The sequence below is a fragment of the Urocitellus parryii genome, chromosome 7 (genome assembly GCF_045843805.1).
Source record: "Urocitellus parryii isolate mUroPar1 chromosome 7, mUroPar1.hap1, whole genome shotgun sequence".
Taxonomy (NCBI): domain Eukaryota; kingdom Metazoa; phylum Chordata; class Mammalia; order Rodentia; family Sciuridae; genus Urocitellus; species Urocitellus parryii.
The window spans coordinates 161,204,050-161,230,790 of record NC_135537.1 but is presented as its reverse complement, the minus strand read 5'-3'; the positions used below and the strand labels follow the sequence as shown (position 1 = coordinate 161,230,790).

The following is a 26,741-nucleotide window of genomic DNA, read 5'->3' as shown; positions in this document are numbered from 1 at the left end:
CAAAGTTTCTGAGATTGGCTTTGAACTTGTGATCCTCCTGCCACATCTTCCTTAGTCACTGGGATTACAGGCGTGCTCCACCTCACCTTGCTCCAAACTGATTTTAAGGCTCATCCATATTGTAGCATGTGGCAGGACTTTATTCCTTTTTATGGACAAATAAGAATCCATTGTGTAGATACATTACATTTTATTTATTCATTTATCAGCTGCTGCACATTTTTTGGCCATCATGAATAATACTGCTGTGAAATTAATGTACAAATTTTGTTACATATGTGCTAAATAAGTATAAAACAACTACAATATCTAATAAATGAATTTCACAATGTTGTAAAACACAAGATTAATCTAAAAATTGAGTCTTATATGCCAGCAGGAAACAATTTATAAACTAAAAAATATTCCATTTAAAATGGCATCATAAAAATAAAATATTTAGGAAAAACTTAATGAAGTTGTGCAAAACTTCTAAAGTTACAAAAAAATGAAGAACATCTAAATAAATGGGATAATGTGTCATCTTCAAATTGTGAAGACTTATTAATGACAGAGAAGCCAACTCTCAAATTCATAGATTCAGCACAAAACCATGAAAATCTTAGCAGGCTTTTAAATTGGCAAGCTAACATTTACATGGAAATACAAGACAGACTATTCAAAATAATCTTAACAGAAAGGGACAAAATAGGACTTAATACTACCTGCTCTCCTTACTTTCTATAAAGCTAAACTAATAGGTGGGGAGAAAAAAGTCTTCAAAGAACTGAGCTGGAGCTGGAGGTGTGGTTCAGCGCTAGAGCACCCTGGGTTCAATCCCCAGCACCAAAAAGGAACGAAAAAGTCACGCGGGAATAACTGTGTTTGCATATGGGAAAAGTGAATCTCACCATACACAAAAGTTAATTTGAGAAAGATTATAAACCATGAAGCTATTAAGAAGAAAACAACAGATTATCTTTCGGAAGCTGGAAGCTGGAACCGCCCCAGCTGTTTTTTTTTTTTTTTTTTGGAAGGCTTTTTCTTCCCATTGAATTGTTTTGGTGGCTTTTTGAAAATCAAATGGTCACCTAAGTGTAGATCTGTTTCTAGGCCCTCTATTCTCCTCCACTGATCTACCTGTCAATCCTTATGCCAGCACTATTTGTCTTGATTAGTATAGCTTTACAGAAAATATGGAAGGCAGTCAGTAAGTCCATAGAAGAGAAACAAAAAGCAATAGGCATAAAGGAAAATATTGATAAATTATACTTCACCCAAATTTCAAATATCTGCTTATTAAAAGACACCGTTAAGAAATTAATAAGCAAGCCACAGATTAGAAACTATTTGCAAAATATGTATCTGACGAAGGTGTTTACAGAGTATGTAAACACCTCTTATAATTCAAAAGTAAAAACCCAATTAAGGAAATGGGGAAGCTGGCCGACTTTTTAAAGGTTTGGCTCACGGAAGCTGATAGAATTTGATGGTTTCTGTCGATCTCCGTAAGATAAACCTGGAGTGAAGTTGGCCGGGAGTGAAGGTTTGAAGAGCGCGGGATCGACAGTCAGTCGACAGACTGGGGTGTGGGGCTGGGTGCGGGGGAGGTACCTAGGCTGTTCCACACAGAGGTCCAGCCTGGGGGATGCAGACTGGACCAGCCAGGACCCTGGCACGCTACCATGGCCACAAGCAGTACCGGAGGCCGGCCGCAAGCTGTAACTGCACTCAGAAGCGGTATCGGGACCTCAGGCTAAGTGCCGAGCCGAGGTAGCCAAAAGGAGACCACAGAGCATATGACCATGAATCCTGAAACTTTGAGAAAACGGCACGATAGGACACCGTCACGTAGCGCGACAGCTAGGATTAAACGTCAAGACTCTGCGACGTCGACGCGGCAATATGACGCCACTCCCGGAAGTGTCCTCGACCGGGCGATGAAAGTGGCTGCCAGTGCCGGTCAGGGCCAGGTTCGGAGAGGTAGTCCCTGAACTCTTCCCCTACGTTTCTTCTTGATCTTCCCTGAATCTTCCACATCCGCGTAGCGAGAAGACGTCTCTGTCATCATGGGAGGCGGAGACCTGGTGAGTGGAGGGAGCCCGGAGCCCGACTGGCGCTGGGGACGGAAATTGGCAGGGAGTGGGGTGGGGGCGGAGAGGGTAACTGTGGCGACGAAGCCTCGCAGTGGGGGAGGAGGGGGCGGTAACCCTGGAGAGGGGAGGCATCTTTAGGACCTTGGAGTGAAGAGTTCGAGGTGCGTCGCGAATGGGGCTGGTGATGTTTGTGTGCTCGTTGATGGGGGCTCTCTGGGCTGGAAATTCTGGGTAGACTGGGAAGAGGGAGAGATGTTTAGGAAAGAAGGCAGATATTGAGGAATGGCACACAGATTTGTTTGTATATCTTGTCTTGGGACATATCTTCTCTTCTTACCTAGGCGTTCAGAAGCCTGCCCTGGGCTGTAGTGTGAGTAATTTGTGCCTGGTTCTCCCTGTTCCTTAGCCAGGCCTTTTGAAGGAGAGCCATTTGAAGCCTGAAGGAATCTTCATGTCCACCTTTCTTTCATGTCTCTGTCATTGCTCATTCTGATCTGTAGTTACAGAGCTTTGGTTGGATTCATAGCACTTATGTAAGTTAAGTGGCAGTTTCTCCTAAGTTGTGTCGTTGATTTGCAAGGGACTGAGGCCTTAAATAGGGCAAAGGTATCCAGAAGGGCACAGTGCAAGATTAGGAAAGTATCAACTTCCTGAAAGTGTAGCTAATTGAATCAGCAAATAGGTCAGCTTAGACACCTGTTCAGTAGCCCTAGTATTTTTCAAATGTTCTCAGTTAGACTGAGTTCCAGGACTCCATCAAGCTTCCTGTGAAAATTTTAGTGTATTCTTCAGGTAACTGAAGAAAACTCTAAGCCAGTGTTTCTTAATCTCAGAGCTCTTGACAGTTTGGGCTAGATAATTCTTTGTAGATGGGGGAGCAGAGGGGACTTGGATTGCCCTGTGAATTGTAGGATGTTTAATAGCATCTCTGACCTCTAGCTGCTAGATGCCAAAAGCACCGTCTTTCCTTCATGTGACAACTAGAAATGTTTCCAGACAATTCCACCCATCCTTTGAGGGTGGGGCGCACATATGGTTGAAGCAGGGAGGAAAGGGATAACTAGTAGTGTAAGTGGGGGAGATGAGGAAGGAAGGAAGGATGGATGGATGGACTGAACAAAGGAAAGACTGAAGAAAGGAAGGAATGACCTGACACAGGGGAAAGGCACTTAAGGAAGGAAAGAGAAAAGCAAAAAATAAGGGAGCTCTCATTGATTGCACATTTTCTACCTGCCAGGTATTTTGTGTACATTTTACCTTTGTAACTGGTCTTCAGTCTTGGCCCTCTGTGGTCCACATTTCACATGATAGCGGGTAATGCCTCTTTCCTGCATATAACTAAGTGTTTCCTGCCATTAACAGGATAAACTCTAATCTCTTCACATGGCTTGTAAAGCCCTTAATCTTCTGTTTTTTTTTTTTTTAAGAACTGGAGATTGAACCCCAGGGGCATTTTACCACCAAGCCATATACCTAGCCCTTTTTATTTTTTATTTTGAGACAGGATCTCACTAAGTTGCTTAGGGCCTCTTTGAGTTGCTGAGGCTGACCTTGAACTTTGACAATTCTCCTTCCTCAGCCTCCAGAGTTGCTGGGATTATAGGTGTATACCACTGCACCTATTGATCTGCTTCTTAGTTGACTTCATCTTGTACCCCTTCTCCATCAGTTTGCATTCCACCTCTAGCTACACTGAATTATTTGTGCTGTGTTCTTTCTCACCACTGGGGCTGTAGTTGCTGAGTGCTGTTTCCTCTGTTTGAAAACCTGCCCTCCTGTCAGGCACAATGGCACATGCCTATAATCCCAGTGGTTAGGGAAGCTGAGGCAGGAGAATCACAAGTTCAAAGCCAGCCTCAGCAATTTAGTGAGGCTCTAAGCAAATTAGTGAGACCCTGTCTCAGAATATAAACTAAGAGGGGCCGGGGATATTGCTCAGTGGTTAAACATCCCTGGGTTCAATCACCAGTACCAAAAAAACCAAAAAAACAAAACAAAACAACAAAAAAAATCTGCCCTCCTATTGCCTACTTCCCACTCCATCAGGCTAATTTAGAATTGTCCTTAGATGTTACATCCTTGGAGAAACTTCTGATGGGCAGTGCTAGCTAGGGGAATAGCTGATGGAGAGAAGAAAGAGAAGTAACATTCTTTGAGGATAAAGGATTTTAGTTTTTTTTTTTTCTTTTTTGTGGTGCTGGGGATTGAACCCAGGGCCTTATGCATGCAAGGCAAGCACTCTACCAACTGAGCCATATCCCTGACTCCTCTTTGAGGGTAAAGGAGAAGATCAGAACCAAGGGGAGTTTCCTGGGAAGGAACATTGAAGGAAGTCCTAGGTAGGTTATAAAGTAAGTTTAGGGATTTGGGTTGTAAAAGAACTGAAGAAAAGGAATGTTGTATTCCTAAGAAGGAATGCTTAATGCCAGTGAGTTCTGTTGCCTTTCTAAATACATACCATCCTTCCTCCCTCCCTGCCCCATTCCTCCTGTCTTGCCATCACCAACTCCCATTTTAGGGATGGCCAGTGAAAGTACAAGATTAAAACTGTTTGAAGGGAACTCAGGAGGGGCCAGGTCCATCCTGCACAACTTTATGTACTGTTAGAAATATTGGGGTGTTACAAGAAATCTGATATGTGCTCAAAAGCTACTGGGCAGCCGGGAGTGGTGGCTCACATCAGTAATCCCAGCAGCTTAGGAGGCTGAGGCAGGAGGATGGTGAGTTCAAAGCCAGCTTCAGCAACTTCCAGGTGTTAAGCAACTCAGTGAGACCATGTCTCTAAATATAATGCAAAATAGACCTGGGCATGTGGCTTAGTGGTCAAGTGCCCCTGAATTCAATCCCTGGTACTCCCCACCCCCCAAAAAAATGCTGCTGGGCAAAGCAAACTTTACTTCTTCAGAAGGGTATGCTACCAGAAAGAATCTGGCAAACAAGCACATTGGGTAGGAAGTCTGCCCAGATTTTTTTTTTTTTTTTTAAAGAGAGAGTGAGAGAGGGGAGAGAGAGAGAATTTTTAATATTTATTTTTTAGTTCTCGGCGGACACAACATCTTTGTTGGTATGTGGTGCTGAGGATCGAACCCGGGCCGCACGCATGCCAGGCGATTGCGCTACCGCTTGAGCCACATCCCCAGCCCCAGAAGTCTGCCCAGATTTTTATCCCTAATGCAGCACTGCCCCTTACTCTGATAATAGGAGTTCGGGGTTACAGTCTGTGTGATTGACTGATTTAAAATTGGGAAGTGCAAGGGGAAGGGATATAGTTATGTTTGGATTACCTACTCAACTACCTACAGGCATTATGATTGGAAGACTGAGGACAAAGGGAGATATATTGGGGGGGGGCTCTAAATGGCTACATTGCAACCTCATAGTTTTGTGACTTAAAAAGAGCTCCACCTAACTACACACTATGAAATTTAAGTTTTAAATTACAGCAAACACATTTTTGTTAACTCAGACTATAGGTTTAACTTTTTTTTTTTTTTTGATACTGAGGATTGAACCCAGGGGCACTCAACCACTGAGTCACATCCCCAGCCCTAATTTTTTTTTTTTTTAAAGAGAGAGAGAGAGAGAGAGAGAATTTTTTTTTAATATTTATTTATTTTTTTTTAGTTCTCGGCGGACACAACATCTTTGTTGGTATGTGGTGCTCAGGATCGAACCTGGGCCGCACGCATGCCAGGCGAGCGCACTACCGCTTGAGCCACATCCCCAGCCCCTAATTTTTTTTTTTTGTTTTTGTATTTTATTTAGACACAGGGTCTCACTGAGTTGCTAAATACCTCACTTTTGCTGAGGCTGGCTTTGAACTCAGGATCCTCCTGCCTCAGCCTCTCAATCCACTAGGGTTATATAGGTTTAACTTTGACAGAAAAGAGAACATTAATCTTTTTTTTTTTTAAAGAATTTTTTAATATTTATTTTTTAGTATTTGGCGGACACAACATCTTTGTCTGTATGTGGTGCTGAGGATCGAACCCGGGCCGCACGCATGCCAGGCGAGCGCGCTACCGCTTTAGCCACATCCCCAGCCCATGAGAACATTAATCTTACAGTACTTAAACACCCTCTCCATGTGAGAAATTATTGGATGTATATCTTGTCATTGCAAAATATATCTTCTCCCCCACTGTTTTTTTTTTGGGCGGGGGGTGTTGGGGATGGAACCCAGGACCTCATGTATGTAGGCAAGTACTCTACTATTCTACCATTGAGCTATAACCCCCAGCTGAATTATTTTCTCCCTACTTCCATTCACCACAGAATTTGAAGAAAAGCTGGCACCCACAGACCCTTCGCAATGTGGAGAAAGTGTGGAAGGCCGAGCAGAAGCATGAGGCAGAGCGGAAGAAGATTGAGGAACTGCAGCGGGAACTGCGAGAGGAGAGGGCCCGGGAAGAGATGCAGCGCTATGCCGAGGATGTTGGGGCTGTCAAGTAAGTGAGGAGTTGGGTGTCCTGATGTACAGAAAATTGCAGGACTGACTGCAGATGCCTAATCCAGATGTTGCATGATGGCTTAATGATTAAGTGCATGGGTTTTGGAGTGGGACTGACCTGGATTCTAAGGTTGGCTGTGCCTTGCTGTGAAACTGGGAGCCTTGGTTACTTTAGTAGAACCAGTTCTTAAGGCTTATTGAAGATCAAATGAGATTACATATTTAGGACTTAGTGTAGGCCACATTCCTGGTAGACTGTTGACAAATAAGCATGGCTGAGGATGGTTGTCTTTTCCTTGTTTCTTTTTTTTTTTTTAAAGACAGAGAATTTTTTTTTTAATATTTATTTTTTAGTTTTTCGGTGGACACAGCATCTTTGTTTGTACATGGTGCTGAAGATTGAACCAGGGCCGCACGCATGCCAGGCAAGCGTGCTACCGCTTGAGCCACATCCCCAGCCCTCCTTGTTTCTTGATATGTGTCCACATCTCAGTCCTGCCTTTGTGTGCGAGTTCTTTTTATTGGGGCAATGAGGTCCCATGGGAGGAGGTAGATGGTGTGTCTGTCAACCAAACCTGTGTGGTTGTGGACAGTCCTACTGGATCAGTCAGTCAGTTTCTTATATAGTACATGCTAGGAATAACAGATATCATAAAAGGAAATGGGAGTAAATTTATGTTTTGAGACAGTAAAAATCATAAAACCTGCTATTCATTCCTAAATCAGGATGACATTAAAAATATCGATAGAATAAAGTGAGTAATCTGTACTGACATTCCCCTTGTTCATGTCTTCATGGACAAAGTTTTCAGGGTAGTCGGTGGCTCACTTCTGTTATTGGATATGTGGGCTTTTCCTTAATAATCATGATAGGTTTGTGACATTGATGATTGTATGCATATGGTACCAGGTGCAGTGGTGCATACCAGGGGCTTGGGTGGCTGAGACAGGAGGATTACAAATTCAGGGCCAGCCTTAGCAATTTAGTGAGGCCGTAAGCAACTTAGTGAGATCCTGTCTTGAAATAAAATTAAAAAAGGCTGAGATGTGGCTCAGTGGTAAAGTGGCTCTGGGTTCAATCCCCAATACTAAAAACAATAACAGTAACAAAAAACAAAATAACATTGATTATAAGTTTCATATGCATATGAAACTTAGTTTCAGGGGCTGGGGATGTGGCTCAAGCGGTAGCGCGCTTGCCTGGCATGCGTGCGGCCCGGGTTCGATCCTCAGCACCACATACCAACAAAGATGTTGTGTCCGCCGAGAACTAAAAATAATAAATATTAAAAAATTCTCTCTCTCTCTCCCTCTCTCCTCTCTCACTCTATCTTTAAAAAAAAAAAAAAAAAACTTAGTTTCAGTTTATGGAAATGCTGTGATGGAACTGTAGCAGGAAAATAGATTGGGGAAAAGGCTGTTCTGATTTTTTTTTTTGGTTGGTTTTATTTTATTTGGAATTGAACCCAGAGGCACCATTGTGCTCATCTTGCCCAGCTCCTGATATTTTTTGATCCCCACCCTTGTGTCCTTCAACATTATAAAAACAAAGGTCAGCATGTGGGTCCCTTCCCTCTTTTTTTGGTCTTTAATGAAGATATATTTAGATAATCTTCTTATCCATTTGGCTTATTTGTATAGTTTTTACACAGTTTCATGCTTTTAATGTAGCCAGTAAAACATCTTTTCTATTTAACGATTCACTTCTATGGTTCAGGTAATCTTTTTCATGTATGAAATGCATCTCAGAATGAAGAAAACCTTTTTTTTTTTTAAAGAGAGAGTGAGAGAGAGAGAGGGGGACAGAGAGAGAGAGAGAGAGAGAGAGAGAGAGAGAGAGAGAGAGAGAATTTTAATATTTATTTATTTTTTCTTAGTTCTCGGCGGACACAACATCTTTGTATGTGGTGCTGAGGATCGAACCCGGGCCTCACGCATGCTAGGCGAGCGCGCTACCACTTGAGCCACATCCCCAGCCCCTGAAGAAAACCTTTAATACTTAATGTGGATCTCAAAATTCCTCTCTAAAATAGAATGTTTCTTTAATATTTACTGATAATATTGGAAAATTACATTTCCTAAACAATGGTCTATACTGGTGTTTCTCAACCCTTGCACTTTAGAATGGGCTTGGAAGATTAAATAAAGATGGGATGAGGGGCTGGGGTTGTGGCTCATTGGTAGAGCACTTGCCTTGCAAGTGTGAGGCACTGGGTTCAATCCTTAGCACCACATAAAATAAAAAAAATAAAGATATTGTATCCCTCTACACACACACACACACACACACACATACATATATATACATATATATATATATAAGAATGATAGGTTTGTGACATTGGGGATGTGTAGCTCAGTGGTAAAGTGCCCCTGGATTTAATCCCCAGTATCAAAAGTAAATAAATAAATAAATAAATAAATAAATAGTCCCCTATTGTTGTACAGCTTTGATTGAGAATTGGATCTGTGTCCTTAATAATAGCAACAACAGCAGAAACTTTGTTTTCACATGCTTTGCCCCCCAAATCTTTCCTTATTTAAAAACTCATAATAACAATTTGACAACAGTTACTGACTACATTTTAGAGATGAGGATATAAGTTATCCAGCTGATTTCTGGTAGAACCAGATGCCAAGCTCTGTGCCCCTGGATTCCAACTCTACATGTTCTCTTCCTAGGGCCTGAGTAAGGCTGATATGAATTGAGTCCTTTTGAGATTAGGTGGAGCCAGGCAGTTACTACTACTTTATATAAGTATCTGCCTTCATTTTTCATATCCTTTCTTCTATATTTGGCCCAGTTGCCTTTCCCCTAGAAGCTCTTGAATTTTATCTGCAGTCTCCTCTTCTTCTCTTTTTTTTTGAGTACTGGGAATTGAACCCAGGGGCGTTTAACCACTGAGCTACATCCCCAGCCCTTTTTTATGTTTTATTTAGAGACAGGGTCTCACTGAGTTGCTTAGGGCCTCACTAAGTAGCTGAGGTTGGCCTTGAACTTGCAATCCTCCTGCCTCAGCCTCCCAAGCCAGGTATGCGCCACTGCACCTAGCTCCTCTTACCTTTCTTTCTTTCTTTTTTTAATATCTTTTTTTTTAGTTGTAGATGGGCAATGCCTTTATTTATTTATTTTTATGTGGTGCTGAGGCTCGAACCCAGTGCCTCACACATGCTAGGCGAGTGCTCTACCACTGAGCCACAGTCCCAGCCTTCCTCTTACCTCCCCCCTCTTACCTTTCTTTTCTTTCTTTCTTTTTTTTTTTTTTGAGAGAGAGAGAGAGAGAGAAGAATTTTTTTTAATATGTATTTTTTAGTTTTCGGTGAACACAACATCTTTGTATGTGGTGCTGAGGATTGAACCCGGGCTGCACGCATGCCAGGCGAGCTCGCTACCGCTTGAGCCACATCTCCAGCCCCCCTCTTACCTTTCTTAATTTCCCTTCTCCTTTCTTCCCTTACATAGCTCCTTGCTCTCACCCTGTACTGCCCATGCTCCCTGATTCCCTCTATCTGAGCTCTTTTGTTCCTCTAGTACCAATATTTGCTTCATGCTGATGACCCTTAAACTTATCCCACACAGACTCTGTGTCATTGTATATTCAGCTGCCTAACAGGTAATTCTACTTTTTGACCCAGAAGTTCAAGAGTCATCTCAACACATACTTAGCTCTCATCAGCCCCATTTGGTGATTTGTAGACCTATGGGCCTTACCAGTAGCCAGTGAATCTACTTCATCCTTCTGGCCTTTTCATCTTTCTGACACATAGGAGATATTTTTACAGATTAATAAATGAGTCTTTATTCCCAACTCCTCCTCCTGTTAGTGTCAGGTACACACAGGCAAACTTCTGATCATCTTTGACATGTATTTTAACTGCTCCCTCATCCCCTCCACTGGCTATGGTGGTTTGTGGTTGTCCTGGCTTCTCAGGGGGCTGAGAGGAGGAGGATTCCTTGAGCCCAGGAGTTTAGGGTCAACCTTGGCAACATATCAGGACACTGTTTCTTGAGGACATTTAAAAAAAATTTTTTTTTTTTTTTTGATACCAGGGATTGAGCCCATAGGTGCTTTACCACTGAGCCACATACCCTGCCCTTTTTATTTTTATTTCGAGACAAGGACTAATTTGCCTAGAACCTTGCTCAATTGCCTTGAACATGGCAATCCTTTTTCCTCAGCCTCCCAAGTTGCTGTGATTACAGGTGAGTGCCACCACACCTGGCTTTCTTTCTTTTTTTTTTTTTTTAAGTATTTTTTTAGTTGTCAATGGACCTTTATTTTATTATTTGTATGTGGTGCTAAGTATCAAACACAGGGCCTCACATATTTTTTAAGTATTTTTTTTAGTTGTCAATGGACCTTTATTTTATTATTTGTATGTGGTGCTAAGTATCAAACACAGGGCCTCACATATGGAAGGCAAGCGCTCCACCACTGAGACACAACCCCAGCCCCCTGGCTTGCTTTCTTTCTTGAGCCTAGGGGTGCTTTACCACTGAGCTATATTCCCAGCTCTTTTTATTTATTTATTAATTTATTTAGTTGTAGTTGGACACAATACCTTTATTTTATTTATTTATTTTTATGTGGTGCTGAGGATCAAACCCTGCACTTTGCATGTGCTAGGCGAGCGCTCTAGCACTGAGCCACAACCCCAGCCCATTTATGTTTTATTTTAAGGCGGGGGCTTCTTTTTTTTTTTTTTTAATTTTTAAATATTTATTTATTTTTTTAGTTATCGGCAGACACAACATCTTTGTTGGTATGTGGTGCTGAGGATCGAACCTGGGCCGCACGCATGCCAGACGAGTGCGCTAACGCTTCAGCCACATCCCCAGCCCTAAGGCGGGGGCTTCTAAGTTGCTGAGGGCCTTGCTAAGTTGGCTGAGGCTGGTCTTGAACTTGGGATCTCCTGTCTTAACCTCCTGAGTTGGGATTACAGGCATGTACCACCCTGCCGGGTTTCACTATGTCCTTAATTTCTGTCAAAAAGTACTTCCTAGCTCAAGGTTCATTGACTATGAAATTGTCAGACGTTGAATCCATGATTGTTGGGCATCTGTCTAGGAGACATAGCCATAGTCCCAGCCATTTAGGAGTTTAAAACTTGATGGGAGAGAGAAACACATAAATAACACAAAGAACAACCAGCATTTATTGATACTTACTTTGTGCCATGACTCTGCTGAGTGACTTAAAAATCCATTAACTGGGCAAGGGATGTAGTTCAGTGGTAGAGTACTTGGCTAGCATACACAATGCCCTGGGTTCAATTCTCAGTACCATAAAAACAACAACAACAAAAAAATCTAAAAATCCATTGACTTGACTTAATTCCCAGCAACCCTGTGAGGTAGATAGTATTATATCCCCATTTGATAGGTGAGGACACCAAGGCTCAGAGGACTTAATTGGCTATAGAGCCAGGATTCAGGTCCATGTTGCTTGACTCTAGAACTTATCCTCTTTTTATTTATTTATTTTTTCTGAGACAGGGTCTCACTACATTGCCCAGTGGTTTTGAACTCCAGGACTTAAGCCATCCTCCTACTTTGGCCTTCCTAGTAGGTGGGATTATAGAACTTGTACTCATAATTGTCATGCTATATTCCCTATCAGGAAATGAGCCTCTGAGAATATTCTAGTTATCATTGACCTTCCTGCTCAGACCTCCTTATGGTGTGATATGGTCTGCCCTATACAATCAGTTCTTTTCCTCTCAGACCCAGGAGTTTTCTATTGTTTGGATTATAGAATACACAAAACTAGGCAGGGGCTTGGAGTTGTGGCTCAGCGTTAGAGAGCTCGCCTCTCACATGCGATGCTCTGGGTTTGATCCTCAGCACCACATAAAAATAAATAAATAAAATAAAGGTTATTGTGTTCAACTACAGCTAAAAATAAATAAATATTAAAAAAAAACTTGAGTATGTAACAGATGTGATTCTGCTATCTGTATTTGGGGTAGAAATGGGAGTTCAAAACCCAATGGAGGGCTGGGGATGTGGCTCAAGCGGTAGCGCGCTCACCTGGCATGCGTGCGGCCCGGGTTCGATCCTCAGCACCACATACCAACAAAGATGTTGTGTCCGCCGAGAACTTATAAATAAATATTAAAAAAAATTCTCTCTCTCTCTCTCTCTCTCTCTCTCTCTCTCTCTCTCTCTCTCCTCTCTCACTCTCTCTTTAAAAAAAAAAAAAAAAACCCAATGGAGTCAAATGTATGAAAGATGATTTATCAAGAGCTCTGTAATGTTTGGAACAATCAATAAAAAAAAAAAAAAAAAAAAAAAAACTACACAAGAAAATTCCCAAGGAAATGATGTTCATATTTCATTGTTATTAGCCTTTTGGCCCTTTATCTTCTAAGCATTTATGGTATTTTCTTGTAATTTTATTAAACATTTATTTTGATCACAACTGCAATAAAAATATAAATAAATAAATGTATTATCTTCAGATACCTCCCACTTCCCATGCTGTTTTAAATTTAAAAAATTGTTTAATGTTTCTTTATAGATTACTTGATCATAGTTGTCCCGCCTATAATTTTATTTATTTATTATTTTTTTGAGGTGCTGGGGATCAAACCCAGGGCTTTGCATATGTTAAGTGCTCTGCCCCTGAGCTACTGGTGCCCCTAGCTCAAAAGTATGTTTCCCTGCTTCAGTACTGGGTATTGGATCCAGTGGTGCTTTAATATTACTACTTCCTAACTGCCCCTGTCTTCCCCAGACAAGGTCTTGCTAAATTGCCCAGGTTGACCTCAGATTTACAGTCCTCCTGCTTCAGCCTCCCTAGTATCTGGGATTACAGGTGTGTTACCTCACCCAGTGCCATATACAATTTAAAAACAGACTATAACTTGTTCTAAAATTCTTCTTGAATTGGTGTCTGGTCCATTTTTTTTTTTTTAATATTTATTTTTTTAGTTCTCGGTGGACACAACATCTTTGTTGGTATGTGGTACTGAGGATCGATCCCGGGCCGCACGCATGCCAGGCGAGCGCACTACCGCTTGAGCCACATCCCCAGCCCTGTCTGGTCCATTTTGTACTGCCAGTTTGGCTCTTGTAAGACACCACTTGTGATGAAATTCCAGGGATCTTCTTTCCCTCCACTTGGAACATGACTTCCCAAACTGTAAAGCTCCCTCCTTTCCAGGAGCCCTGATATATCCAGGGCCTTGTATATGCAGGGCAAGCACTCTACCAACTGAGCTGTATCCCTAGCCCTCTGGAGCCCTGGTTTTAATAGTTGTCAGCCTCCTTCCTGGTCTCTGATTTATTTACATGAGAGATTTAGGAAACCCTTTGTTTACATGAAAGACACCATTACCTGTGGTATTCCTTTTAAAGTCCCACTATAGTCTTCCGTTATCCACCAGGGTGCAGCTCTCCCTTGTGCTCCTAACTCCAGTGGTGTGAGCAATGCCAGGCAAACCGCATGGAACCTGACCCATGACCACAATCATTTCTTAATTATAGACTATAATGTTTCTCCAACCAGTGCTTTTATTTTTTTACTAATTTTTTTTGTAGTTGTAGATGGAGAGCATGCCTTTACTTTATTTATTTATTTTTATGTGGTGCTGAGGATTGAACCTAGTGCCTCACGTATGCTAGGCAAGCGCTCTACCACTGAACCGCACCCCTAGCCCCATCAAACCAATGCTTTTAATAGGAAAAAATTTTTCTAAAGTGTTGTGTTGGTTTATTCTTATTAAAAATGTCTGTGGGAGTGGCAGGGAAAGAGTGGCAGAGCACGTGCCTAGTATGGGCAAGGCCCTGGGTTTGATCCTTGGCACTGAAAAAAAAAGTCCAAACATGCAAGTAAGAAGATATCCTCCCAGTTATTATGCAACCTCAAAGCAAACAAATACACAAATTAAAGTCATATTCAAAGCACTTTGAACATTTTGAGTTTAATGCTACAAATAATACTGTTTGGATGAAATGAATTGGCTGTGAGCTGGTGTTGGCTGCTTCTATATACCTTTACTATTTGTGATATGAGGGTCCATTTTCTCACCATGTTTCTCCCTAGAATCACAGGGAAATATTTGCTTGACATGATACTATGACATCATTTGTGCCCTGTGCCATGCTCTACCTTTGGCTTAAAAACATCATTTATGTATTAGGTTATTTTTGATCTTATTATCTCCTCAAACATGTAGTGTTATTACTGGTTCTAATGTGTCAGGCACCAAAACAAAATAAATACGAGTGATTATGTGATCACTGACATTATTTTTGGTGATAAGACAATGATGTAGAATGAGCCTATTAATTGTTTTAGATTATCTTTTGAAATTATGCTTTAAGTATATGAAAATGATTTCTCCACTTAATTGCAAGCTCCACAAGGGCAGGCACCATTTCACCATGCTTGCCATGTGGTAAGCACCTATAGATTGAGTCCTGCTCTCATTGGGTTTTCTGTGCAGGTTTGCCGGAATCTACATTTCCTTTGAATTGTATATATTGTTTTCTTCAACCAGGAAAAAAGAAGAAAAGTTGGACTGGATGTACCAGGGTCCTGGTGGGATGGTGAATCGTGATGAGTACCTGCTGGGGCGCCCCATTGACAAATATGTTTTTGAGAAGATGGAGGAGAAGGAGGGGGGATGTTCTTCTGAGACAGGACTCCTTCCTGGCTCTATTTTTGCTCCGTCTGGTGCCAATTCCCTGCTTGACATGGCCAGCAAGATCCGGGAGGACCCACTCTTCATCATCAGGTGCTGCTGAGGGTCTGGGAAGGGGGTTTGTTACAGGATGCTTGGAGACCCTGCAAAGGCAGTGGGTTGCTGGCTTTGCAGTTGGTTTTCCCTTGACTTTTATCTGTCAAGTAAAAGGATTTGTCTCCATTTGCGCTTCCTGAATGTTGGGAAGGAGGCTCCATTAACATTGTCAGTTCTTGGCTGTACGGGAAGGTATTGGCAAATGTACCAAACCAGACCAGATTTATTCATTTGTCCCTTAAACAAAAATAGGAGGTTGAAGCAAGGTGACAAAGATTGGCAACTTCTTGGAAAACTGGGGATCTGTGTGAAGTTGGCTAAGTGGGTGAACAGGCCTTCTTATCTTCCACTTCTTTTTTGCGAGGTGGGCAGCAGCACCCTTTAAAAAGAAACTTCAGATGGGTGCGGCCTGGGTTTGATCCTCAGTACCACATACAAACGAAGATGTTGTGTCTGCCGAAAACTAAAATGTAATATTTTTAAAAATATTAAAAAAAAAACACATTACAGATCAGGGCTGAGAATACAGCTTAGTCAGTAGAGTGCTTATTTAAAAAAAAAAAAAAAAAAGAAAAAGAAACTTCAGAATTTTGAAACCCCAATGTGTGACAGATAAAAGTAGAGCTACTTTTTGGGTGTTAAATGAGACCATACTATACATATTTATTTTGGTTTAGTTTGCATTATTTTCTTTTCAAGTGTGTAAGATTAAACATTGAAAAATATTTATTTTTATTTAAAAGTTTTTCTTTTGCAAATTTTCTTTAAAGTTATTTATCTATTAAAGATATTGTATGTGTTACAAATGTTTTGTCCCATATTGTTAGCTTCCTAATTTATTATAGTAAAATATAGGTAATAATTTACCTTTTTAGCCACTTTTTTAAAAAATATTTATTTTTTAGGTGTAGATGGATACAACACAATGCCTTTATTTTTATGTGGTGCTGAGGATCGAACCCAGGTCCCACCCGTGCAAGGCGAGCGCTCTACCGCTGAGTCACAATCCCAGCCCCTGTTTTGTTTGTTTTTATTGGTGTATTTATATTATCATTTTTAATGTCTCTGTTGAATGGTTATGCCATGACTTATCTTATTAATATTCTATCATTGAATCCCTAACTTGTTTCCAAATTTTCATTGTTGTAAAATGAAAACTTCATAGCGACCTTCCCTGATTTTTCCTTATAGTAACAAATTCTTTCTCTCTCTCTTTTTTTGTACCAGGGATTGAACCCAGGGACGCTTAACCACTGAGCGACGTACCCAGTGCTTTTTTTGTATTTTATTTAGAGATAGGGTCTCATTGAGTTGCTTAGAATCTTGCTAAGTTACTGAAGCTAGCTTTAAACTTGCAGTCCTCCTGCTTCAGCCTCCTGAGCCACTGGGAGTACAGGTGTGCATCACTGGGTCCAGCTAGCAGCAAATTCTTGAATTTGAAAATACAATTCTAGAATTTCTGAAATGAAAGAGTATGAGCTGACCAGGCATGGTGGTGCACACCTGTATTCCCAGCTACTAGGGATGCCAAAGCAAGAGGATCACAAGTTTGAGGCTATCCTAGGCAATTTAGTGAGATCTGTCTGAAAATAATAAGAAGGGTTAGAGATATAGCTCAGTGGTAGAGCATTGGGTTCAATACTCAGTACTACCAAAAAAAAAAAAAAAGTTTGTGTTGATTGTGATAAGTGTTGTCAAATAATTCTTCAGGAAGGTTGATCAGTTTACCCTCCTATTGAGAGTATATGAGAGTAAAATTTCTTAAAAGAAGAATCAGGGTGGGCATGGTGGCACACGCCTGTATCCCAGTGGCTTGGGAGTCAGAGACAGGAGGATTGTGAGTTCAAAGCCAGCCTCAGCAACAGCAAGGCGCTAAGCAACTCTGTGAGATCCTGTCTCTAAATAAAAGTACAAAATAGGGCTGGGATATGGCTGGCTCAGAGGTTGAGTGCCCCTGAGTTCAAGCCCCAGTACCTCCTCTACCAAAAAAAAGAGGAATCAGTGCATTGACTTTATTTTCCAGGTGATTATTATGATAAAAGATGGAGGTAGTTTTTGAAATGTTGCAACCAATCAATATATAAGGTGACACCCATTTTCTTGACCAGGTGGGAAGCCTTGAGTATGATGCCCAATGAGAAAAAAATTTTAACTCACTGTCTTGCATGGCAGTGTCCCATAGTAGACTTTCCCCACAATATACAGTCTCTTATGCAGATTTGGGGGAGATTTTTGGCTTCCATGCCATCCTGTAGATTTCAACAAAGCATTTCTTACAATGGTGGTTATATAGAATTTGGAGAGGAGAATGATTTAATCTTCCTTCTAAGAGAAATATTAATGATTTTTATAATGTCTTCCATTTAGGAAGAAAGAGGAGGAGAAAAAAAGAGAGGTATTGAACAATCCTGTGAAAATGAAGAAAATCAAAGAATTGGTAAGTCATGCATCAAATAAGCACAAAGTAGCCTTTAGGTACTTTTTTGTTTTGTTTTGGTATGGGGGATTGAACCACTGAACTACATCCCAACCCTTTTTTAAAATTTTATTTGAGACAGGGTCTTGCTAAGTGGCTGAGGCTGGCTTTGAACTTGTGATCCTCCTGCCTCAGCCTCCCAAGTTGTTGGTATTATGGGAATGTACCACCACATCCAGCTGTCTTTCAGCTACTTAATATAAGATCTTCCCTCTGTTTCTTCCTACCAGGGAAAACAGAATGATGTTTAAGACTTTTCTTTTAGACACCATCTCTTGGTGATATTTATGCAATCTTAATAAATTTAAGTAAGCTCAATTTCCTTTTTTGTCTTCTGGTTGGAAAAAGCACCCCTGTACTCACATATTTTCAGGAAAAGAGGGGTGTAGGCCATGCCTATGGAATCAGGTATGTAGTATGCACAGGGGATTGGAGTGTCCTCTGTTATGGCTCACCATTCACATAATGTATGGTTACTCTTTGAGCAGCTGGTAATTTTTGCAGTCTCTGATTACTTCCAAAGGAGTTAGAGTTTCTTTGAGTGGAAAGAATGGAAACTCCTAGGTAATGGTTCTGGGGATGTTTAAAACACAGATTCCTAGCACACTCACCAGAGGTTCTGTTTGGGAATCTAGGGTGCATTGTGTACAACCAGGTTTGTTGACATGGAGCTCCTGAGAATGCCCTGGACCCCTGTAGAGGCATGGCATCAGTTTGTACATGAACCAGTCCCCTCAGAAGGGACTGACAAAGGTTTCAATAACCTTGAAAGTTTATGTTCTGGACACTTTTTAGTTGCAAATGAGTTTGGAAAAAAAGGAGAAGAAGAAAAAGAAGGAGAAGAAAAAGAAGCACAAGAAACACAAACACAGAAGCTCGAGTAGTGATCGCTCCAGCATGGACGACGAGCCCAGCCGGGGGAGGTGAGCGAGTCAGGCATCCTCCAGCACTGACTCACTTGCCCATTCATTCTTTCATTCCACAACAGGAACTGGAAACTGCCCCGCACTGGGGTTTCAGTGGTGAACACTTGGACGTAGACTTTGTGCCAGTTTGTTTCCTAGCATTAGAATTCCCTGGAGATGCTATATGTGGGTGGGTTTCCTGGTGTGCTACTGGAGAGACACCCCTAAGAGAACTGATCACAGATCTTAGGTCGACTTCCTGGCATGACTGTTTCATCTTAGCTGAGTTCTCAGGACTGCCATGGGATTCACATAGGGTTTTTTTTTTTTTTTTTTTTTTAATGGATGAATGGGCCTATGACTGCCCCTTCTGTGTCTTTCCATCTTCCCTGTGGGAATAGTCAGCTCTGCTCCTGCTGACTCACCATGAGTCTCTGGAATAGAAACATGAGGTGAGAGGAGAATGTGTTTAGGCATTGGGGCTGAGAAGCTCGGCCCACGGCTTTTCACAGGGAAAGCTTAACTGTGCTGATGCATCTTCCAGCAAAGATAGTCCAAATAGAGAAACATACTGCCAAGTAATAGCTGGGAAGTGGGGAAGGTCACACTGGAACCAGGACGCATGTTTCAGCATGAGAGATTTGAAGTGGACCTGTATGCATTTTCTTTTTCAATGAATGTGTGTTTTTTAATCTCTTAGATCTCAAAAGAAGATGGCAAATTCCTTTCCTGTTTTGTCTAAAGTCCCTGGATATGGCTTACAGGTAGGGATGTGGGCTTCTCAAAGGGAGTGACGGTGGGACTGTGACATGTGCCACCTTGACAACTGCAGATAGCAGGGAAATTGGACAGTGGAGGCTGGGGTTGCTGGGGAACAGGCCCACTTCTTATCCCTGAGCTTCTTACATGCCTGAGCATTCTCTAAGCAAACAGAATCACTTTAGATATTCTGCCTATCTCTCTGCAGTCAACATGAAATATATGCATTTTAAGTGTAGAGGTTAATGGCTTTTTACCTGTGGACATCCCTTCGTGTTTTTAACTTTTGATGCTGCCCTCCCTGCTGTCTCTTACTCTTCCTTAGGCTCTAGTGAAGACCTAAGCCAATTTAAGTGGTGGGGTGGGTACTTTCTCTTAGGAGGTTTTTTTTTGGTGGGGGGTAGCAGGTGGTGGCGGTCCTGGGGATTGAACCTAGGGATGCTCTACCACTGAACTACATCCCCAGCCCTTTTTATTTTGAGACCAGGGCATGCTAAGTTGCCGAGGCTGACCTCAAACTTACAATCTTTCTGCTTCAGCCTCTTGAGTTGCCAGGATTACAGGCATGTGCCACCATACCTGGCTGTTTTAGGGGATCCTGAGATAACTGTTCAAATATTTTATGCTTTTTTGTAATTATTGTGAATTCCTTACAAAATTGATTATTTCATTTTTAATTTTTTTTGGTCCTGGGGATTAAACCAAGGGGGTGTTTAGGCGTTTAACCACTAAGTGACATCCGCAGCCCTTATATTTTATTTTGAGACAGGGTCTCACTAAATTGCTCAGAGCCTTGCTAAATTGCCTAGGTTAGCTTTGCACTTGCGATCCTCCTGCTTCAGCCTCTTAAGTTGCTGGGATTTCAGGCATGCGCCTCCGCGCCCAGCTGATTTTATTCTTTTCCTTGTTTTATTGCATTGCCTTTTGAACTACTGGATTTTCCTATGAATAGCTTTTTTTCATGCCCCCCCTTTTCCTTCTCTTAATGATACAGGTCAGGGACTCTGACCGTAACCAGGGACAACAGGGTACTCTGATGGCTGGGCAGAAGGGAGCGTATGGAATGAAGAACCGTTCCCGGTCTAGAAGCTCCTCGAACTCACCCCTTAGAAACACCGGCAGGAAGAGCAATAGGGAAGCAGGGTCCCGGGACAAGAGGTCTCGATCCCTAGGCAGAAGGTCACGGTCCCCAAGGCCCAGCAAACTGTGAGTGTGGAAATTCATTGTGGTATAAACTGTGACTGCAGGGGCCTGGTCACAGTGGTATTTTCTTTTGGTGATGTCCACCCATCAGCTTTCCTAAATGTCTTTGCTTTATTACTTCCTTCATATTATTTTTTAAACTTTAATGTAAGCTTTCAGTCCCTACAACCACATATTTATAGGAATATATTACACTGGTACAATATCCTCTCTCTCATCTTTCTTATGGACTAGTTTTAAGATGGCTAGCTCTTTTTTTCATTATTTGAAGAATAATCTCTGGAAAATAATCTCTGTGTCCATTACAGGCACAACTCTAAGGCAAACAGGAGAGAGAGGGACCAGACTAAGACCCCATCACCTAAAAAGGAGGTCTATCAGAGGCGGCATGCTTCTGGATATACCAGGTAAGTTATGAGGGCAGTAGATTAACTCCATATTCTGCAGGCCCTAACCTAGGAGTGGCCCACAGCAGGGCAAGTGGGTAATCTATATGACCTGTTTGCCACACCAACTCTTATTTATCTGGTCAGCTTTTAATATCTTCCCCCACTCTCTCATACCTTGTTAGACACATTGAAAGGACAAAGTCAATAGTGTTGATCTAATAAAAACTTTAAGTGAGAGTCTTTCATCATATATTGGTCTGGCAGTACTCACAGAGGTTTTCACCTAGAAGTCTATTTTTTAGTTGTCAATGGATCTTTTCTTTCTTTCTTTCTCTCTTTCTTTCTTCTCTTTCTCTTTCTTCTCTTTCTTCTCTTTCTTTGCGACTCTGAGGATTGAACCCAGGGACTCACGCATGCCAGGCAAACACTGTACCGTTGAGCCACAACTCCAGCCCTCACCTAGAAGCCTTTTTAAATATTTTGGCTTTTTTACTTTTCTTCCTTTTTTTTTTTTTAATAACATGTTTATTTTATTTATTTTTTATGTGGTGCTGAAGATTGAACCTACAGCCTCGCGTGTGCTAGATGTGCACTCTACTGCTGAGCCACAACCCCAGCCCGGCTTTTTTACTTTTCATACTGGGGATTAAACCCAGGGTATTTTACCACTGAGTATCTTCCCAGTCTTTTTTTTTTTTTGGTACTAGGGATTGAACTCAGGGGCACTCAAACACTGAGCCACATCCCCAGCCCTATTTTGTATTTTATTTAGAGACAGGGTCTAACTGAGTTGTTTAGCACCTCACTTTTGCTGAGTCTGGCTTTGAACTTGCGAGTGGAATTACAGGCGTGCACCAATGTGCCTGGCTTTTTGAGACAGGATCTTGTTAAGTTGCCAAGGCTGGCCTTGAGCTTGCAAGAGGTCTTTATGTTATTTGATTGTTCCTTGTTTCTCTTTTTTACTTTGAAGTGCTGGGCATATAACCCAGAACCTTGTGCATGCTAGACAAGAGCTCTTCCATCCACCTCTGATTGTCTCATTTTAAAAACCTCCTAGCCTCACTAAATGCTGTAATATATTTTATCTGAGTGAGATTTTATTTTATTTTTTTTTGCAGTATTGAATTGAACTCAGGGCCTCACTCAGGCTAGGCAAGTGCTCTACCATGAGCTATATCCCCAGCTCGAGTGAGATTTTAATTATTTGATTTTTTGGGGTATTAGGGATTGAACTTGGGGACATTCAAACATGGAGCGACATCCCCTGCCCTATTTTGTATTTTTTAAATTTAGAAACAGAGTCTCACCTAGTTGCTTAGCATCTCACTTTTGCTGAGGCTGCCTTTGAACTCTCAATCTTCCTGCCTCAGCTTCTCAAGCTGCTGGGATTAGAGGCATGTGCCACCACACCTGGCTTTGAGTGAGATTTTTAAAAGTTTTGTTTTTGCTTTGTCTTTTCCTAATTTCCCTTTTCTGTTTGTTTTGGTTTCTGTCATTCATTTTTTTGAGGCTTTCCTGAACTGTCTGGTGATATTTCACTTTGCATTCATATTTAAGAGTGAGGTATAAAAAAATTGAAACACTGTACCTACAGGGGTTTGTCTATTGGTAGGTGATTGGGTAGAGTTGAACTGTTTTTTCATCTGGGACTCTCAGCTGTCAGTAACTTTGATTCTTTTGTTAGGGACTGGTAAATTTCTCCAGAAAAAAAAAAAAAATCCTCTAGTTGCCTGATCCTGGCTGTTGGCATTCTGAAAGAGGCACAGATCCCATCAGGGACTGGGAGTCTCAGTGTGGAGCATGTGGGCGTCACTTCATCCTCTTTGCAGTATGGTGGCCTTGCCAACTTTCTGTGCTGTGCCTGATACTTCTGAATCTTTTTTCTCCTGTATGGTTCAGTTTCTCCAGAGGGTAAACCACAGGGTCTCCTATAGATGTTTGGCAGAGTAATCTCCAGCTTCAAGTTTTGCTTGGGAATCCAGGGATATCTCAGTTGCCTCTGGCAAGCCTTTTTTGCAGGGGGTTGGGGGTACCAGGGAGTGAACCCAGGGGTGCTTTACTACTGAGCTATATCCCCAACCATTTTTATTTATTTATTTATTTTGAGACAGGATCTCTCTAGGTTGTTTATAGCCTCGCTAAATTGCTGAGGCTGGCTTTGAACTTTCAATCTTCCTGCTTCAGTCTCCCAAGCTGCTGAGATTATAGGTGTGCGCCACCATGCCCAACTGCCAAGATTGTGAGATTCTAAAAGTGTTTAAAATTTGGGTGAAAATACCTGACCAAGATGTTAAGAGGAGCCAATGGTTGCCTGTAATCTCAGTGACTTGGGACAATCCTAAATTCAAGGCCAGACTTGGCAACTTAGACCCAGTCAAAAAATAATAAAGGGCTAAAGTTGTAGCTCAGTGGTAGAGCACCTTTGAGTTCAATCCCCAGTACCTCTGCACCACACTATGTTAGTAGGAGGGAAACTCATGCTGGACATGGCACTGCTCTGGCCATTTCCTTGGAGAAAGCCATGGGCTGGAGAGCTTGGGTCCTGCTGACCTTTATCTCCCTGTGCTGCTTCTGGGATTTTTGCTAGGAGTGAGGTAGAATTGATGGGATGGTTTTTGTGTTCAACAGAAAACTCTCAGCAGAGGAACTGGAACGAAAACGGCAGGAGATGATGGAAAATGCTAAGTGGAGGGAAGAGGAGAGGATGAACATCCTCAAAAGGCACGCTAGGGAGGACGAACGGGAACGGAGGCTGGAGAAGCTAGACTCCCGGGATGGGAAGTTCATCCAGTGAGTACATTTCTTCCCGCCTGGGGCTCCATGGGATTGTTCTCAAGGAGAGATTCTAACAGTGGGGTTCAGTGTGTTCCAGGTGTCACTGTGTCTGCAGGGAGAATATGGAGCTCAGCTTTAGGACCACCTTTTTTACCACTCGTAGCTTCTGGCCAGATAGTGGGAGGTTTTGATTTGGAAGAGGGAGAAGTGAATTAGTATTTTCTCTAAATCTCTGAAATTCTTTGGCATTTCTTATTTATTTTAGTTGTTGAAGGACCTTTTATTTTATTCATTTATTTATATGTGGTGCTGAGAATCAAACCCAGTGCCTCACACATGCTAGGCAAGTGCTCTACTGCTGAGCCATGACCCTGGCCCTGCATTTCTTTTAAATAAGAATTAATGGCTCAGAAAGTCTTTTTTCCCAATGAGACTTTGACTTATTTTCAAAAGCAGATGAATTTTCTCTTATGGACATTTAAAAAATTTGGTTCCAGATGGATTAACTTGAAAATTTTCTATGTGGGCTTAAAAGAGCTTGTTTCTACAGTTGCTTTAAGACTAGCAACCTGTTTCTTCTAATTCTGCCAGACCTGACCAATTGACAAATGTTTTTAATTTCCATTCCCCTGTCTTCTCTTCCTAGCCGCATGAAGCTAGAGAGTGCATCTACTTCCTCCCTGGAGGATCGGGTGAAACGGAATATCCACTCTCTACAGAGAACCTCAGTGGCTCTGGAGAAGAACTTTATGAAAAGATGAAAACCATTCTTTTTCTTATTGGTTTTCCTGAATTTTTCAGGGAGGCTGCTAACCCCTTAAAAATTCTCTTTATAAGAGTTCAGTGACTTCTTCCACAGATTTCAAACCACCACTGTTCAAAGTGACCCTCGTCCATCAATTCCTGAAATACTTTGCTTCCTTTGTGAATCAGTGTGACCTGATTATGAGATCCTAAGTAGCTTTTGCAGTATGCAGAGTGGGTTTTGACTCTGTTTTAATGGGCAGGCACTGAGCCATACCATTGGGAATATTCATCTTACTCTGGAAGGCAGCCTGCTGGGTTTGTGATGCTCATGACACCTCTTTCCTCACACTTGTGTGAATAGACCTATTTCACTGCCTCAGGATAGATCATACCATTCTGATCTCTCTCCAGAGCCACTTGGATAGATTGTGCTAACTGGGATACATGAATTTATTTGATCTAGTAAATAATATAACAGAATGATGTCAGATTAGGGAACAGCCAAGAGAGTGACAAAGGACCTGGAAGAGAATACAAAAAGCTCTAAGTGAACTGTTAACTATTTGGTTTGTAAAAGTATAATGTGTATATGTACAAATGTATATTTTTTTACATGCTTTAAAAAAAAAGTTTAGCTTTGTGAGAGTATCTTGTTTGCTAAGTGATTTTATTATGTAATATAGTACAGCCACATTGAACCTTGTGAGTGGTGCAGTAAGGTAGGTCAGCTTATTTTTCTCTGAATAGGGCACATTTAGGAGAAGCCTGGGTTTATCGATAGAATCTAGGCTATCTATCTGATCTCCCTGCTCTGAGTCTCCCCTGTGTGAGCAGTGCAGCAGTATAGGCGAGTTTTTAGGAGTCCGGACCACATTGCTATTATGTTCCCTGCTCCTAAAAGAAAATAAAATGGAAGCTGTTTATTACATGGCTTCTTTTTTTATCATGTACAATGCTAGATTTTCAGGGGTTGTTTCCTACTATTTTGTAGCTATTAAAAAAAAAAAAAAGTTCCCCCAAACAAAAACAAACTCAAGTGGCCACTTCCCTGTTTTAACTGCTTTTCCCTTTATTCCTTCACCAGAAGCCCTCATTTGACAGGGATTTCCTAGACAATTTTTTGTTAAACTTTTTTTGTTTTTATTTGTAAGTGAACATGATATCTTTATTTCATTTTTATGTGATAGATCGAACCCAGTGCCTCACAAGTGCTAGCAAATCGTTCTCTACCACTGAGCTACAACCCGCAGTCCCTCCTAGGCACTTCTGAGTCACAAGTTAGCTGAGCTATTTCTTTGTTCTTCTAACTTCTAATTCTGGTTAAAATGTATTTGGATTTTTATTTTTGAGTACTTATGATGCCAGACACTAATGCTTTAAAAAAGTTTTGCCCAGAGAGAATTTAACATACTTTTCTTATTCATTAATCACCTCATTCTACTGCCCTATGCTACAGTTAATTATGGTTTTTATTACTTGGTAATAAAGGTTACATTTATTTTTGTAACTGTCAAGAGTAGCCACGTGGATCACCGAGTTTTCTTACTCCTGTCATAGAAAGAATGTTGACCCGTGGTTTGTGTCGAATATATAGAGATCCTTGTCTTATGTAACAGAACGTGGGCCGTTTACTTAGATTTCACGAACTAAGCCAGAAAATAAGACGATTATTACGGTATGTGTCTGAAGGTGCCCACAGGTTCTTAACTTGACCCTTGGGGCGCAGGAGAACTGGAGGCAGGTGGGTGGGCGCGGGGCCCATTCATAAACCCAGGGTTCCCAGCTGCCCCTCTCATTGGCCCTGGGGGAAAGGGGCGTGCCCCACGGGTGGAGTGCGCCCTGGGCCTTGGGGAGTGGGAAAATCCACGCTTGGGTGGAGCGAGGGGGCGTTCCTTGGTTTTCCAGGCTGGACTTCCTTTTCCCCTTGCTGTGTTCCTCCTCGCTCCCCCGGGGTGGGGATGGTACGTCCCACCCTCCTCGCATTCCCGCCCCTCCTCCTTTCCCGAAGCAGTGGCTTCGCCGCCATCTTGGCACCTCAGGTTGAGGGAACGAGCCAAGCCCGGGCTTTTGAAGGGGGGGGTTAGGACAGGGAGTTCCTCCCGCGGTACACAGTGAGACCTGCCCATCCCTCCTCCTCTCCCTGCTCCGGCCCGGGGTTCTGAGGCTTGCGGAGGCCGGCGGGATTCCTGTCAGGCCCGGGGAGGAGGGGCGGCCGCT

The 26,741-nt window shown here is 41.9% G+C and overlaps 1 protein-coding gene across 1 annotated transcript; it reads left to right on the top strand.

Moving 5' to 3' along the window:
- Positions 1 to 1,905: 1,905 nt before the first annotated feature.
- Positions 1,906 to 25,998, top strand: Cwc25 (CWC25 spliceosome associated protein). The gene is made up of 10 exons (XM_026387032.2): positions 1,906 to 2,066; positions 6,351 to 6,523; positions 15,031 to 15,267; positions 17,638 to 17,707; positions 18,542 to 18,669; positions 19,352 to 19,415; positions 20,405 to 20,616; positions 20,922 to 21,020; positions 23,631 to 23,792; positions 24,424 to 25,998. The coding sequence occupies exons 1-10, from the start codon at positions 2,049 to 2,051 to the stop codon at positions 24,536 to 24,538; spliced, it is 1,278 nt and encodes a 425-aa protein (XP_026242817.2). The 5' UTR covers positions 1,906 to 2,048; the 3' UTR covers positions 24,539 to 25,998.
- Positions 25,999 to 26,741: the final 743 nt, after the last annotated feature.